This window comes from Mustelus asterias, chromosome 3 (assembly GCF_964213995.1).
Source record: "Mustelus asterias chromosome 3, sMusAst1.hap1.1, whole genome shotgun sequence".
NCBI lineage: Eukaryota > Metazoa > Chordata > Chondrichthyes > Carcharhiniformes > Triakidae > Mustelus > Mustelus asterias.
In genome coordinates this window covers 5,988,253-6,004,095 of record NC_135803.1, presented here as the reverse complement: position 1 = coordinate 6,004,095, position 15,843 = coordinate 5,988,253, and the positions used below count along the sequence as shown (strand labels likewise).

Genomic DNA, 15,843 nt, shown 5'->3' with positions numbered 1-15,843 from the left:
CCTTCTTGTACATTCTATACTCCTCTGGGGCTTCTGCTGCTTTGAGACCTTGATGTTTGCCATAAGCCTCCCTTTTTCTCTTTATCCAAGCTGCATAATCCCTCGATGTCCAGGGGTCACTGAATGTATTGTTCCCAAACTTTTTCTCTATTGGGACATATTGGCTCTGTACTCTCCCTATTTCATCCTTGAATACGTTCCACTGTTCCATCACAGATTTACCTAAAAGTGTCTGCTCCCAGTCCACTCTGGCCAAATCATATCTGATCTGATTAAAATCAGCTTTTCCCCACTTTGGAACATTGATTTCAGGCCCACCTTGCTTTTTTTTATTATTCATTTGTGGGACTTGGGCGTCGCTGGCTGGCCAGCATTTATTGCCCATTCCTAGTTGCCCTTGGAGGGCAGTTGAAAGTCAACCACATTGCTGTGGCTCTGGAGACACATGTAGGCCAGACTGGGTAAGGACAGCAGATTTCCTTCCCTGAAGGAGATTAGTGAACCAGATGGCTTTTTTTCTGATAATCGACAATGGTTTCATGGTCATCAGTAGATTTTTTATTCCAGATTTCATTTTATTGAATTCAAATTCCACTATCTGCCGTGGTGGGATTCGAACCCAGGTCCCCAGAACATTAATTGGGTTTCTGGAATAGCGACAATACTGCTAGGCCATCGCCTCCACTGTCCTTTTCCATATCAATCCTGCTGCTCTTCTATTGCCCTCGGACTATAGAACACTCCCAGCAATGTGAATGCTCCTTTTCAGTTCGACCCACATGGCTTCGTTAAACGAGATGTCATCTCCCCATACTGCTGTAATTGAGTCCGTGATCAAAATTAGTTGCTCGCAAGTTGTAAACTTTGACTTAGAGATGAAAAGGGAAATTAAATAGAATCACACAAAGCAACCTCTGCTACCAGAAAGAATTAAAACATTTATTTGGGCATAAATATATTAGATATATACGCTACAGATAAGGTTTAGTCTTACATACATAGGGTAGTATTTGCAAAATCTATACATTAAAATTGATATGACAGTTTTATATAATGCTTATGAAATAATCTAAAATTTACAATACAACAAACGCTTATGATTTCATTCTTTTTTGTATTTATCTTTTTAATGAAAAGCTTGGAATGTACTTTCAACACTTGAGGTAAAAGAGAGGCATTTAATTTCTTTCAGGATTATTTGTCACTGCGCTGGGGGGTGAAGTGTTTGGAGTCTTCCAGCAGCAGCACAACTTGAATGATGGGGAACATATGAGAAGGGGAGGGGAGTCTGGAGAATGCAGGTATTATAACTGTGCTGCGTGATGCCAGGGAGGGTTGGGGGGGGCTGGGGGGAGAGGCGGGGGCGGGGGGGGCTGCGGGTACAGGCAGGGTCTCAGTGACTTGCCGGGCAATGAGTGAGGCCCTGACAACACTCCAAGGACAATGTTTAATTCTGAAGGCGGGGTGGGAGAAAGAAACACCAGTCTGAATGTTTTCTGTCTGCCTTTCCACCAGGGCTGCTGACCGGACCCGGGTCACAGCAATTTCAGAGGCGCGTGTTAATTTCTCATACATTGCTGTCCCGCGCTGTAACACCATGTGCCAAATGAGGATGGCAAAGATTTACAAACTGTGACACACCTGCGGTGTTGACATGTGGGTGAAAGAAACATTACCGTAACTCCAAACAGCACAGACGCAACGGTATTTTAACTTTAAAAACCAAAACAGGTTTTGTCGTGTTGTCCTCTAATTATTTTCTTTTTTTAAAAAATCAACTAATTTCAATTTAAAAATATGAATGACATGTATATGAGAGACCTCAAAGAGAAAAAAAATTAAAAGCAAGTGTCACAAAACACAAATAACAATTTAAATTAAAAAATATGGTTAAAGTAGACAGGCCTGAAGCTTTGGCAACAGAAGATAATCTTGAATTCAAAATTAAAAACTCAAATTGCTGAAATGTAACTATCTGCTTCGATTGCTTTGTCAAGATCAGCAATCAAAAAATAATAATAAAAAGTAACCCAGCGAGAATTAACTATAAATCAATGCTAATATTGCTACATTAACTGATAGTCTGAGGGGTGCGACCATCTATAAAGATTACGGGGGGAGGAAGGGGGTTGGGGGGGGGCGTTATTGGGGAAATTCAGGATGTGGACAGGAGGTAACAAAACTCATGCCAAGAAAATTGGGGCCCGTACACCCTTCCTCCAGTTGCCCCATGGATATTTCGGACACTTTAACACATCAATGATCTTAGCAGTTTGGGAGGGAGGGAGGGTAACTGCACCTCCCACCCCCTCCCCCCACCCCCCCCCCCCCCACCCCCCCACCTTCTCCCCCTCTACCCCTCAAACGCAAAGACAAGGTCTGGTTACTAGCTTGGCTATGTGTAAACATTCCATTCACAAATGGTGCTTTTGGGTGGACTGTGCACACACGCAACACATGCGCACGCGTCCACTCGCAGGTGAGAAAGACAATCCCCCATTTGAGATAAAAAGCGTTACAAAAAAACTAGAGACACCTACAGGAAAAAAAATATTCTAAAATAAGAACAATTCAGAATGGACACAAAAAAAATAAACAAAGCATGCTACCCAGAGAGAAGTAAAATGAGTACATACGCATACTTATAATAAATAATAGGATTGCACTGTAATTGGCTTTTTTTTTAAAGTACTGAATGCAATAAGAAGTATAAATAAAAAAAAATGATGATTTAAATGCTGGATTCCCCTCCCCGCGAGTCTGGCGAGGGAGAAGTGGGGAGATGGAGTGGGAAATGGATGTCACAGAGTGCGATGGCTCAGACTGGCTTCAGGAATTCTCCTCCCAATGGTTCCTCCATTTTTTTTGGTTTTTCAACTCAGAGGGTTGTTTGATGATGTGTCCGAGGGGGAAGGTTTGCTCCTTTGTGTTGATGTCTCTTATGTCCCTTTGTCATAGGACAGCCGCTTGTTCCCCTCCTCCCTCTCTATCTACAGTCGACCGTAGCCTAAGCTCGAGGTTGCTCAGACCTCACTTACGATGGAGAATTGTCACTCAATCCAACAATTTTGGACACCAGTGAGTGGCAAATGGAATGAGTATCTTGTGCATGTAGTGTTGAAGGTCATGAGTGTTTCCAAGTCTTCTTAGCTCCCACCTGCTCACGTGTTCCCTGTTCAGGTGGGAACTTTATAAAGTTTTATTTACTTGGCCACATCCCCTGAAGGTGCTGATCCACAAAGCACCTACAGGGCGAATCGGTACTGCTCGGTGTCCGAGAGGTCTAGAGCTTGGATTGACAGATTGGCAAAGTGATGGACAGAGACAGAGAGAGCCAGCTCAAGGAGAAATTCAGGTCAGATGAGGTTACGCACAGCTAGAGTGACCCAACAGCATTGGCCGGGGAGGGTAGGAGATGCCAAATGGGGCACCTTCAGATATATACTGCAATGGGAGGGATGGTGGGCTTGATAGTCTGGATCGAGGTCACAGGGATGTAAGAGCTTTTCAGTCAGAGGAATCACAGGCCGGATCTTTCCAAATTAGTTTGCCAGCCAACGATGGAAATCTATCCCTCCCCGACCCTCGACACTGTGCGGGAGACTGAGGCAGGTTAACTGATGCGCTCCCGACAACCCCCCCTCACCCACAAATGCCCCAACCTCAGGACATCAACTTCAACCCTCTCCACTGCGGAAAATTCCAGCGGTTCTGCCACAGGTGGTTGGAAAAGGGACAGCACTGGAGGAATGCTCCAGTGAGATTCAGGGACCAACACTCTGCGCTGACACGGAGACGGGAGGGTACGTTTGGAATTGAAGAGTCAGGGAACAAAATAAAAACTGGATGGACACATGACCCTCCCTCCTGACTGAATGTAACAGACCATTTGTTTTAAAATAGGCAGAGATTATGCAGCAAAGTTAGCATCAAGTATACACAACTCTCTCACACACCCTCTGGCAACTCTGTTACTCCTCACCCTTGTTCTGAGGTAAACTCTTTGACAGATTATTTTTGGTGTTGAGATGACAGAGATTAGTCTTACTGCATTTTAGATGGTGTTGTTGGTGGAAGATGCAGTCAGTCACCGGCTGAACCACACCAATCTGATAAAGAGACTGAACTGTTGGTGGGCCTTGTGCAATGATGTAGAAACACTCGGTTCCTCACGGTGAGCTGCTGTACATTGGGAAGCAGGAAACTGGAATGGCTGGAATTTAGTTTTTGGATAAGGGGTAGCAGATTTAAAACATAAATGAATGACTCTACTCGGAGGGTGCTGAACCTGTGGAATTCTCTACCCAAGAGTGCAGTGGACACCAGAACATTAAACAAATTTAAGGTGGAGATAGAGAGCTTTTTGATGGATGGAGGAGGCATGAAGGTGGGGATGAGGCTGAGGTGAGATCAGCTCTGGTCCTATTGAATGGCGGAGCAGGCTCGAGGGGCTGAATGGCCTACTCCTGCTCTGAGTCCTTATGTTTTTACTTTGACTGGTTGCTAAAGAAGGTGAGTGGACGTGGGTTCCATGTTTGGCAGGAATGGGGGAGGAGTCACATTGGCACCATGTTAAATCCTCCCCATTCACAGGTGGCACGCTGGGTAATGCGAGCAAGCAGCAAGTGAACCAGAGGCTGCAAAGTTCCGGATTGTTCTCCTTGGAACAGAGCAGGTCAGGAGGTGACTTAATGGAGGTTTCCAAGGTTATCAGAGCCTTTGGTGGAGAGAAACTATTCCCTCTGGTGAATGGGTCAAACTATTCCATCTGGTGAATGGGTTTCCTCCGGGTGCTCCGGTTTCCTCCAAATATGTGTGGGTTAGGTTGATTGGCCATGCTAAATTGCGCCTTGGTGTCCTGGGATGCGTAGGTTAGAGGGATTAGTGGGGCAAACATGTGGGGTGATGGGGATAGGGCCTGGGTGGGATTGTTGTCGGTCCAGGCTTGATGGGCCAAATGGCCTCCTTCTGCACTATAGGATTTCTATGAATTCTAGGGTTTCTATTCACTCAGAAAGTCATTGGAGTCTAGAATGTTCTACCTGAAAAAGTAGTGGAAGCTGATTCTATCAACAATGACAGGAGGGAATGGGACTTGAGGATGAGGCACTGGGGGAGTTATGAAGGAAAAGCCTAGTTTTGGGACAAAGCACAAATGCTCTTTCAAAAAGTCAGCAGTGTTATGATGGGCTGAATGGCCTCCTGTTTCTGTAAGTTTCTAAGGCCCTCATTTTGTAGGTACTCACTGCTGACCCAACAAAGGATCTAGTGATCCTTGTGGCCTGGATTCCCCTTTACCCGATGTCGGTTTTGAATCTGACGTCAGGTCAAAGGGTTTTCCTTTGAGCGAGCCGGATCGGCAATCAATCTTACTCTCAAAGACAGGAGATCAGGGAGTTTAAACCACCGTCATTTTTCAATTTTAAATTAAAATTTTACAGAGCGAAATAAGCGACAAGGGACATTAGACGGGGAATTACGGTAGAAGCGGAAATGTCAGAAATAAACTTTAAAAAATCATTTTAAAAATGTGATCCTTTTATATCATGATGATGAAGTTTGGCATTCCAGAAAAATAAAATTAGTTCAGCAGTAATTAAAAACTAAACGGGCACTTCACGGTCAATTCAGTGATTTCTAATTCATTGCTGCCTATGGGGACATCAACGCCACACCCTATTCAGAATCACTGTCAGCAACTTCTGGATTTCTGTGTTTTACTGTGCAAGTGTGAACTCCAGATGTTGCTGCCAGTTTCAAAAGGGTAATGATGACAAGTTCTGACAGTTTTGCCATCATCACTATTGAGCCAATGATTCTGTGATTTTGTTGTTAATCTGATCTGTCCAAGGGACAAGGACAACAGGTGCACGGGAATGTCACCACTTTCAAATTCCTTCCCAAGTTCCAACTTGGACATATATCACTGTCCCTTCACTATCACTGGGTCAAAACTCTGGGACTCCCTCCCCAACAGCACTGTCGGGGCACCTTCATCACGTGGACTGCAGTGGGTCAAAAAGACGGCACAGAAGGGAACCATTCTTCCAATAAGTTCACAAGACGTGATGACTTTATGATTCTTTATGTGTTTGATCTTGACCTGGTCCCTTTAAACCTCCTGAGGCAATGGGGAACTGGAATAGGCCTCACCCTAATGAGGTGAATTTTAACAAATGAGAGAGCTTCCTTTGGTTTATTTTTGAACGAGTGAGCAGCCTTTTACCATTTCTCCAGAACATGGGAGGTTAAAGGTCAGAGGTAACATTCCCTGAGAGTTCCAAAGTTGCGAGGGCTGAGAAGCAAATCAGAGGCCAAAGGGTCATAGGTCATGGTGGCAGCGCAGGCAAACTGGGCCTTGAGGATCAAGCAAAGGTCAGACCAACAGGGGTGAACTATCCAGACCGCTAAACAAGCAACAATTGGGGTTAGTCACAAAGGCAACTGTGGGGGGACTTTAATCTTCACACAGACTGGACAAAGCACTTTGGTAAAGATGGTCTGAAAGATCAGCTTGCACAATGCTTTTGTGACAGTTTCCTGGAGCAATGTGTTTTGGAATCAACTGTGGGTAAAGCTATTTTGGAAGTATTGTGCAATAAGGCAGGATTAATTCGTAATGTCATAGTAAAAGGTCCGCTGGGAAATAGTGATCATAGTACAATTAAATACCAGACTAAGTCTGAAAATGTCATACTTCAATCACAAAAAAATCCTTAAAATTAAACAAAGTTAATTACTTTGATATGAAGGGAGAGATGGCTAAGGTGGAAGGCTAGTGCCATTTTGGTCTTTATTGCAGGGGGATTAGAGTAAATAAGTCTTGCTACAATTATACACGGCTTTGTTGAGACTACACCTGGAATACTGTGCGCAGATTTGGCCTCCATACTGAAGGAGGGATATTCCTGCATGGGTAGCGGAAGAGTGAACATTCACAAGATTGGTCCGTGGGATGACAGGGTTCGCCGATGACGAGAGGCTGAGTAAATGATGTCTATATTCTCTGGGAGTTTAGAAGAATGAGAGGGGATCTGATAGAATCTTACAAGATTCTGAAGGGTAGACACTGTGACATTGTTTAGGCTGGCTGAGGAATTGAGAACAAGTGGTATAAGAATATAAAAAGGAAGAGACTTCCTTAGAAGCAGGGACAGGATAAATTATCATGGGGAAAGGGAAGACAATTGAACAAATATTCTGTTTGGAATCCAGGGATATGTGGAAAGAGCAGGAAAATGGATTGGGGCCAAAGGTCAGCCATGATCATATTGAATAGCAGAGCAGGTTCAACAGTACTGTCTACCCCTGCTTCCATTCCTTATTCTTTAATACTGACCAGACCAGGCAGCAGCAGAGGTCAACAGGTGGCAGTGAATTACTCCAGCGTTGCACTGGAGTAGAACTGTAGACATCAACATTCAGTCTAGGTGACGTCAATGGAGTCGTATGCTGGCTGAGGTTACATTACAACAGTCAGTACATTTCAAAAGTATTTCATTGGCTCTGAAATACTTTGCAACATCCTGAGGTTGTGATAGGAGCTACAGAAATTCAAGTCTTTCTTCCCAATGAACCCGGGATCATGGAAATGGCAGTGAGTTGTATCAACACAGAGGGGGGAATTTTCCCGTCTCACCTGCCATGGGAATTGTAGTGGGTGAGGGGGGATTGGGTGGGTGGGTTGCGGTGGGGGGCGGACCATGGAAAGGGATTTTCTGGTCTTGGGGCGAGTGCGGCTGGAATGTGGCCTGCAAGTGTAAAATGAAGGTGAGGGAGAGGAACCGGTAGATGTTTGAAAGGTTGTGCAGGGAGACACAGGGTGGATAGGTTCAGAATTCTACAGAAAGAAGCTTAAATGCCCATTCCTTAGAAATCCAGTTCAGGAATCCTGCAGGATTTATAAATCATATTTGTTCTACAGGGATTCTTGCGCAGGATCAAACCGGATCCTTCACAGAAATGTCCTAATCTAGAAAGGAACATCAGCCAAAGGGGAGCTTATTGAAAGGCCCAGACGAGATGTCCAGGAGTTGTGGGGGATTGGAGTTGTGTGTGTTGAGTATTTGCTTAGCCCTGGGGAAAGTACCAGAAACAGAAAGGATTGCTTGTTGCAAATTAAATTTCTGAAAGTGAGATATCCCTGGAATGTTGCTTGAGATATTAACTGAAACCGAATCCTGCAGACATTCCCCACGGCACCAGACTGCAGCCTCAACCTGTCGTGTTGGCTCTTATTTATATCCAGTGTGAGCAAAGCATCCCAATCAGTCTCTATCTCTCCCTGGCCGTGTCAGACAAACATCTCCAGATCCCTCAAATCTTGAAACTCTTAAAAGACGATGAATGAATCCTTGAGACCAAAATAGTTTCGCATTTCAGGCCTTGGACAGGGTGTGGAGGAGATTTCCGAGATTGGTACCAGGGATAAGGGACTTCAGTTACGTGGAGAGGCTGGAGAAGAAGGGGCCATTCTCCTTAGAGCAGAGGTTAAGAGGAGGTTTAATTGAGGTGTTCAAAATCATGAAGGGTTTTGATAGAATGAATAAGGAGAAACTGTTTCCAGTGGCAGGAGGCACCGATTTAGGGTAAAAAAAATAAAAGAGCCAGCAGATACATGAAGAACCATTTTTTAAAAACACGGGATGTGATCTGGAAAGCGCTGCCTGAAGGGGAGGTGGAAGCAGATTCAATAGTAACTTTCCAAAGGTCATTGGATAAATACTCAAAGGCAAATGGTTAGACAAATAGCATTGTGGTTAGCATTGCTGCCTCAGCGCCAGGGACCCAGGTTCAATTCCAGCCTTGGATGATTCATAGAATCCCCACAATGCAGGAGGAGGCCATTCAGCTCATTTACCATGGCTAATTCCTCTAACCTACATATCTTGGGACACTAAGGGGCAATCTAACATAGCCAATCAACCTAACCTGCACATCATTGGAGTGGATTGTCCACGTGGAGTTTGCATGTTCTCCCCGTGCCTGTGTGGGTTTCCTCTGGGTGCTCCGGTTTCTTCCCACAGTCCAAAGATGTGTTGGCCAGGTGGATTGGCCATGCTCAATGTGAGGGGTTATGGGGATAGGGCAGAGGGGAGGGCCTGGGTGGGATGCTCTTTTGGACAGTCAGCGCAGACTTGATGGGCCAAATGGCTTCCTGAACTGCAGGAAATCCTATGGTTAACAAATAATTTTTAGGACAACGGTGAAAGAACAGTGAGAGTTGGATTAATTGGTTGGCTCTTTCGAAGGGCCAGCACAGACATGATGAACTGAATGGCCTCCTTCTGTGCTGATGTATGTGGTCAAGTTGTGAGAAACTATCAGTGGATGGAAGGAGACGGAGATGGGGAAGGATTGTGGCTTATTGTACAGAGTGTTTTGGAGGTGGTAAGGTTCAAGTTGGAATCACGGGTTCTTCTCACTTTTCTCCCTGTGCCCGCAGTTTGCCATTCTGCACACTACCATTCTGGTAAAATACCACCTTCTGAGACAACTCAAGAAAGAATCGTTTATCCTTTGCAATAGTGTTCACAACCCTATGAAGTACAAATACTCTCAAAGTTCCAAACACAATAATCAACCACAAAGAAACCTGCAATTCTGCTGTGCCCATTAACCGAGGAAACAAACCCTTTAGACACGTGATGCTTTTACATCAGTTACAGAATCATGTGACCTTTTACTTTAATCTCTCTTCAAAACCATTCTGAGAATTTCTGAGTGAGAGAATTAGTGGCCAGTTTAGGCAAGTTCTGCTCTGTAGGAAATAGGTCGAGTCACCGAACCCATCTCACAACCGTCCCTACAACCAATTCCCGCTGATGCATCCAAGGTGGATTGGACAAAGGTGTCAGAGGTCAAAGCCTAACTTAATACTGCCCCCTCCATATTTCGTGACAGTATTTACCCATTGCCAGGGTACGAACCTGGGATGGTTCTGACCAGAAATTTACAGTTCAATTGAGGGAGACTTCCTCAGTTTAAACTGACGGATTGATAATCAGTTCCTGTCTTGCAGAGGAGAAGATGGAACTGCATGAATGGGAATTGGGAGCCGGGTGGGGAAGGTCCTCCGGGAATGCACGGGAGCTTGTCTGCCTCACAGATATCGCTCCACCATGTCATACAAAACTTGGGAAATCCTGGGTCTGAGCTTACTCCACTCGGCAGCAGTCCAAGGCCACCCAATAAACACATTATCTGGTCATTATCTGAGCTATTTGTGGGATCTTACTGTGCAGGAGTTGGTGGCCCTGTTTCCCTACATGACAACAGTGTCTGCACTTCAATGGCTGTGAGGTTCACTGTGATATCCTGAGGGTATTCTATAGATGCAAGTTCTTTCTCCAATCCAAATGCCATCAGAAACACACAACTTGGTCATTCAGCCCCACTGCCATTCACAAAGTCTTGCCATTCACTACCTGGCTGCCACACCTGCCTAAGGTATGACCATGACATGTGCCATTGTCCAGCTATGCAGTTAGTCGGGACATCCCGGTCTCACGAGAGGCTCTGTCAGGTTCTCCCCATTATCCATCTCCAATTGATTTCACACTTCCTTCATTCACTCCTTTTCTGGAACAAGTTACATCACTTCTCACCGATCAACACCGGGTGTGGGGAATATCTGCTAGTCAACGTCAGATGTGCCAACCTTCCTGTCTGTAGCTGTGTTGGGCACAGCACATCATTAATACAGCGGTGACGTAATCTAGACTGTCCTAAAGGAAAATATAAATGCTTTGAAATCACAATTTCCCTCTGGATTTTCCGGGCTTGGTGAATCATCAGCCAGATTGAAGTTGTTAAGGAGAAGATAGATACACACACAAAGGAGGAAGGAGAAGAAGCTGCCTCGGTGTGCAGGCAGATTTGATTGAAGCATTCAAAACGGAATTAGACTGTTATCGGAAAGAAAGAATGTGCAGGGCTCTGGGGAGAAGGTGGGAGAAGGCCACTCATTCAGAGAGCAGGTGCGGACAGGATGGGCTGAATGGCACTATACGTGCTATTGATATCTCTCTAAGAATTCCATACCTAACAGTAGTTTGGTAGCACCTTGACTGGCTTGTACAGGGACTCTGTAGCACCCCTTCCCAAATCCCCTTTCCTGTCCGTCTCTGACACCAGAACTGAGAGGATCTACCGATCAGGAAAGATTGAACAAGATGGGTCACTGCTCTCTGAGAAAAGAAAAATCTAAAGGCTGACGTGCAGAGAGGACTTTAAGATTATGAAAGGGTTTGATAGGGGAACATCGAGAAGATGTTTCCACTTCTGGGGGAGACCAAAATTATAGGCGTCACAGAAACATAGAAACCAGAAGCAGGAAGAGGCCATTCAGCCCATCGAGCCTGCTCCGCCATTCATCTTGATCATGGCTGATCATCAAGTTCAATATCCTGAACCCCCCCTTTCCCCCATATCCCCTGATCCCTTTAGCCCCAAGAGCTATATCTAATTTCTTCTTGAAACCAGACAATGTTTTGGCCTCAACTACATTCTGTGGGAGTGAATTCCACGCATTCACCACCCTCTGGGTGAAGAAATTTCTCCTCACCTCAGTCCTAAAAGGTTTACCCCTTATCCTCAAACTACAACCCCTAGTTCTGGACTCCCCCACCATTGGGAACATTCTTTCTGAATCTACCCTGTCTAACCCTGTTAGAATTTTATAAGTTTCTTTGATCTATCCAAGTCAGAGATATAAGACAGTTACTAATGAACACAGTGGGAAAATCAGGAGAAATTTATTTACGTAAAGAGCGGTGAGAATGTGGAATTTGGTACTACTGGGGGTAATTGAGGTGAATAATTGAGGTGATACATGATGTGGAGATGCCGGCATTGGACTGGGGTCAGCACAGTACGAAGTCTCACAAAAACCAGGTTAAAGTCCAACAGGTTTATTTGGTAGCACGAGCTTTCGGAGCCCCTTCATCACCTGATGAAGGAGCAGCGCTCCGAAAACTTGAGGTGATACAGTTAAGGGGAAGCTGGATAAATACAGAAGGGCGAGAGGGATAGAAAGATATGCTGATGGAGTTGGATGAAGTGGGGTGGGAGGAGGCAGTAAGTTGTGATGAAAGATCTGTAATACAAAACTTCCTGACCTGCTCAGTATTTCCAGCATGTTCTGTTCTTTTAGCAGCACAGGCCAGCTGTCTCACATGACTTATTTCTTAAAATTTTAAGGCCCATTCATCACCCTTTTTTATTCATTCATGGGACATGGGCGTCGCTGGCTGGCCAGCATTTATTGCCCATCCCTAGTTGCCCTTGGAGGGCAGTTGAAAGTCAACCACATTGCTGTGGCTCTGGAGTCACGTGTAGGCCAGGTAAGGACGGCAGATTTCCTCCCCTAAAGGACATTAGTGACGCAGATGGGTTTTTCCAACAATCAACAATGGTTTCATGGTCATCAGTAGATTCATAATTCCAGATATTTTTTGTTGAATTCAAATTCCACCATCTGCCGTGGTGGGATTCGAACCCGGTCCCCAGAACTTTAGCTGAGTTTCTGGATTAATAGTCTAGCGATAATACCAGTAGACCATCGCCTGCCCGTCTTTTGTTGGGAAGGAACTGGAGGAGGAACTGAGATCTAAGTGAAGAGTGCTGAATTTGTCATTTTGACTCCTGTTCTCCTGGCAGTCCAACCAGTTGCCAATAGCAACATTGGATGTTTGTGTGTGCTGGGCTGGTTGGATGTGGGATTTGGGAATGAAGTGTGGTCTATCAGGCCTTCCAGTTTCATACCGGGCTCTGTGAGTGGGACAAGATGGTGGAGAAAGCAGGAATGAGATAAAGTGCAAATTGTCATTTTGTGAACAATAAGAATACAAAGTAGGTTTTTGGTTTGGTCTCTCACAGGACTATTTGAGCGGCAGCTTTTGTTGACGGTGAGCAACATTCGAGGCAGCTGCTCATCACAAATCTGGCCAGGAATATGTCTTCCTAACTCAACACCTCACAGCGGTTACAAAGTCTGGCTTTTCAGTAGCTGTACCAATCAGGGATTGTTTTCAGTACCATTCCAAATGCATGCTGGGATAGCTCCTTCCAAAATGGCCACCTGATTCCAAAATGGCCACCTGATTCCAAAATGTCCACCCCATGTCTGACTCTAAAATGGCTGGCCTTGCAGGTTTTGTTGGAGATTAATTAATTAAAACAACTCTACAAAAACTTACAGTAAAAGAGTAATAGTTATGCTTTCAGGTTTGGTTTGGTGCGTGTAAATATCACATAATTGGAGATTTTAGCCTGCAATTCTCACAGTTTGATGAGAACATAAACAGGAAACTGAGGTATTTGTTTTCCCCGCTTTCTCCCTCATCACTGATCTTTGTTGAAGTACCAATTAAAGCTCTCCAGTACATTCATCCAAGCAGGAATGCGTTCCACGGGAGGCAAGAGAGCTGTCTATCAGCTGGCTCTTCAGCCCAAAGGGGAACTGCAAGGAGGGCACATTGGCCCTCATGTGGAATTGGCACCGGGCAACATGACTTGACCATGGTCCACTGGCACAGTGAGAGGAAGCAGGAAGCCTGCCACCCGTTCCACCTCACCCATTGCTCGATATTCACCTCCCCTCCCATTCTGAATCCCCAGAGGCACGAAGGCCCATTATAGCACCTGTCCCAGTTGACCCAATGCTAACTGGGACTTGACCTGGAGATTTTGTGGATTGCAGTGCTGAAGCGTTACACCAGGGGAGGGAGATGAGCTTCACGGCAACGTGATGGCGGTTCGAAAGTGGGAGAGGGCAAAATGGAAAGAGGGTTGAAAACAATTGGGAAATAAATCTGCGTCGCTCTCTATTTAATGGCAGTGTTGAATTTGGCAGTGATTAGCCAGTGTCTGGGAGCGGTGACTTCCTCGTGTGTAGCACAGACACACCAGGAGATGGGAGCCACGTTTTTGAGCGTCCAGCATTCGGAAAGGGCAGTGGAAGAGAATTCTGACAGGATGACTCCAATAAGGCACCGTCACAGCAGGCAAACAATGGACAGTCTGGCTGGCGAGTGCGATGCCAACAATGACTGCCTGGCCTGGGGCTGGTGGAAAGTGGTGGTGTCGAGGTGGTGGTTGGTGAGTGAGGGTGGGGAGTCAGGGTCCTGGAGTCATGCCCGGCGCCCACTTACAGAGAAACTGGGTGTGTGCAGCGTCAGTCTGAGGCTGCATTCTCCTTCAGGACCTCCCCCACTCAACGCGATCCCACCTCTCAAGACCAGACCCGCGGCGCTCTGCTGTAGCTCCCACTTTTGACACACACACAAAGGCAGTGAACGAAAGCTAGGCAAGGGGATCTGCCTTGGCATAATTACAGTAATCAGGCACCCGAGCTGCCAGGTAGATTTGAGTGCCAACATCAGAGCCGGTTTGGGGGCAACGTTCCCCTTTTTATAGCTAAATTAAATATGGCGCCCACTGCATTTCCCATGAGCACATCCTCTAAATGTAAAAGTGGTCTACCCACTTTCCGCTCAATAGACGATTGCGAACAATCTGACACTTGTTCTCTCTCCTCTCCACCCCACCCTCCCTCCCAGCGAAAATATATTTTTTAAAAATATATATTTTTATATATATATATAAAAAAAATGCTAAAACCTCCAACTGAACCATCAGCTGGGAGAATACTTTAACTCATTCACAGCTCTCCCACAGAGCTGAACATCCAGCCTGGGGAGAGGGGAACCCCCACGTGGCTTGTCCAGGAGTGGGCGCCTATTGTCATGCGGTGAAGGTGTCAAAGTAATTTCCGGAAAAGGTGCAGAAAAGAACCAGTGTGGTTTTCCTTTCGCTTCCCCTTTTTCGGTTTTGGTTCAAAAGGTTGGCGCCCGAACTGGGACCAGAACCAAACGAAAAAGGGAAAGGGAAAAAAAAACAAACTTAAAAATAAAAGACGATTAATAGGAGTTTGACAGGAATATTTAAATGAGTTTTGCTGGCACTAGTACGTGGCTAAGTTTATACCTCAAGAATTATATGCGTAATGTTTTTTTGCTTTCTTCGTCCTCCGTTACTTCATAATGAAATATTGTAAAACAAAGGCGATGAGAATCGATAGACTGGCAAATCCCGCCAGGATGAGGGCAGCAAACTGCTCGTCGCTGGCCACCACACTCCTCATTTTGGCCATCTCTGCGGTCCGCAGTTCGCTAGCCGGAGGAGATTCCTTCCTCCGCAGTGTGAAAATGGCAGAAGGGCTAAAGGGTCCAGTCAGCTCTTGCGACATGTCCTGGCAACGACGGCAGGCGCAAACTCGAAACCGGTAGTCTGTGTTTGTCTGAAGGCCTGAGATCTGGAATGTTGTCTCCTCTCCCTTGTACACCTGTGAGAGGGGCAAGGAAAGGAGAATTGTAAACAACAGAGATCACCGTCAATGGCCAGATGATTCAGTAAACAGTGTCTGTGCTGTGTACTAAAACTATTCAAAAACTAATCCCACTGCCCGCGCTCTCCCCATAGCCCAGTATCAACCCCAAACTAATCCCACTGCCCCGCTCTCTCCCCATAGCCCAGTATCAACCCAGGTAGGTAGGATCAAGGAAAACCTGAAAGCCTTCTATAGGTATGTCAGGAATAAAAGAATGACGAGGGTTAGATTAGGGCCAGTCAGGGACAGTAGTGGGAAGGTGTGTGTGGAGGCTGAAGAGATAGGAGAGGCACTAAATGAATATTTTTCATCAGTATTCACGCAGGAAGAAGACAATGTTGTCGAGGAGAATACTGAGATACAGGCTATTGGACTAGACGGGATTGAGGTTCATAGGGAGGAGGTGTTAGTAATTATGGAAAGTGTGAAAATAGATAAGTCCCCTGGGCCGG

At 45.6% G+C, this 15,843-nt stretch overlaps 1 protein-coding gene across 1 annotated transcript in view; it reads right to left on the bottom strand.

The window, feature by feature from the left end:
• Positions 1-14,708: 14,708 nt before the first annotated feature.
• The window catches only part of fndc3ba (fibronectin type III domain containing 3Ba), a 348,179-nt gene continuing 347,044 nt past the window's right edge, over positions 14,709-15,843 (bottom strand). The window contains 1 exon segment of the mRNA XM_078204432.1: positions 14,709-15,346. Within this exon segment, the coding sequence (XP_078060558.1) occupies positions 15,035-15,346 (312 nt within the window). The 3' untranslated portion in view covers positions 14,709-15,034.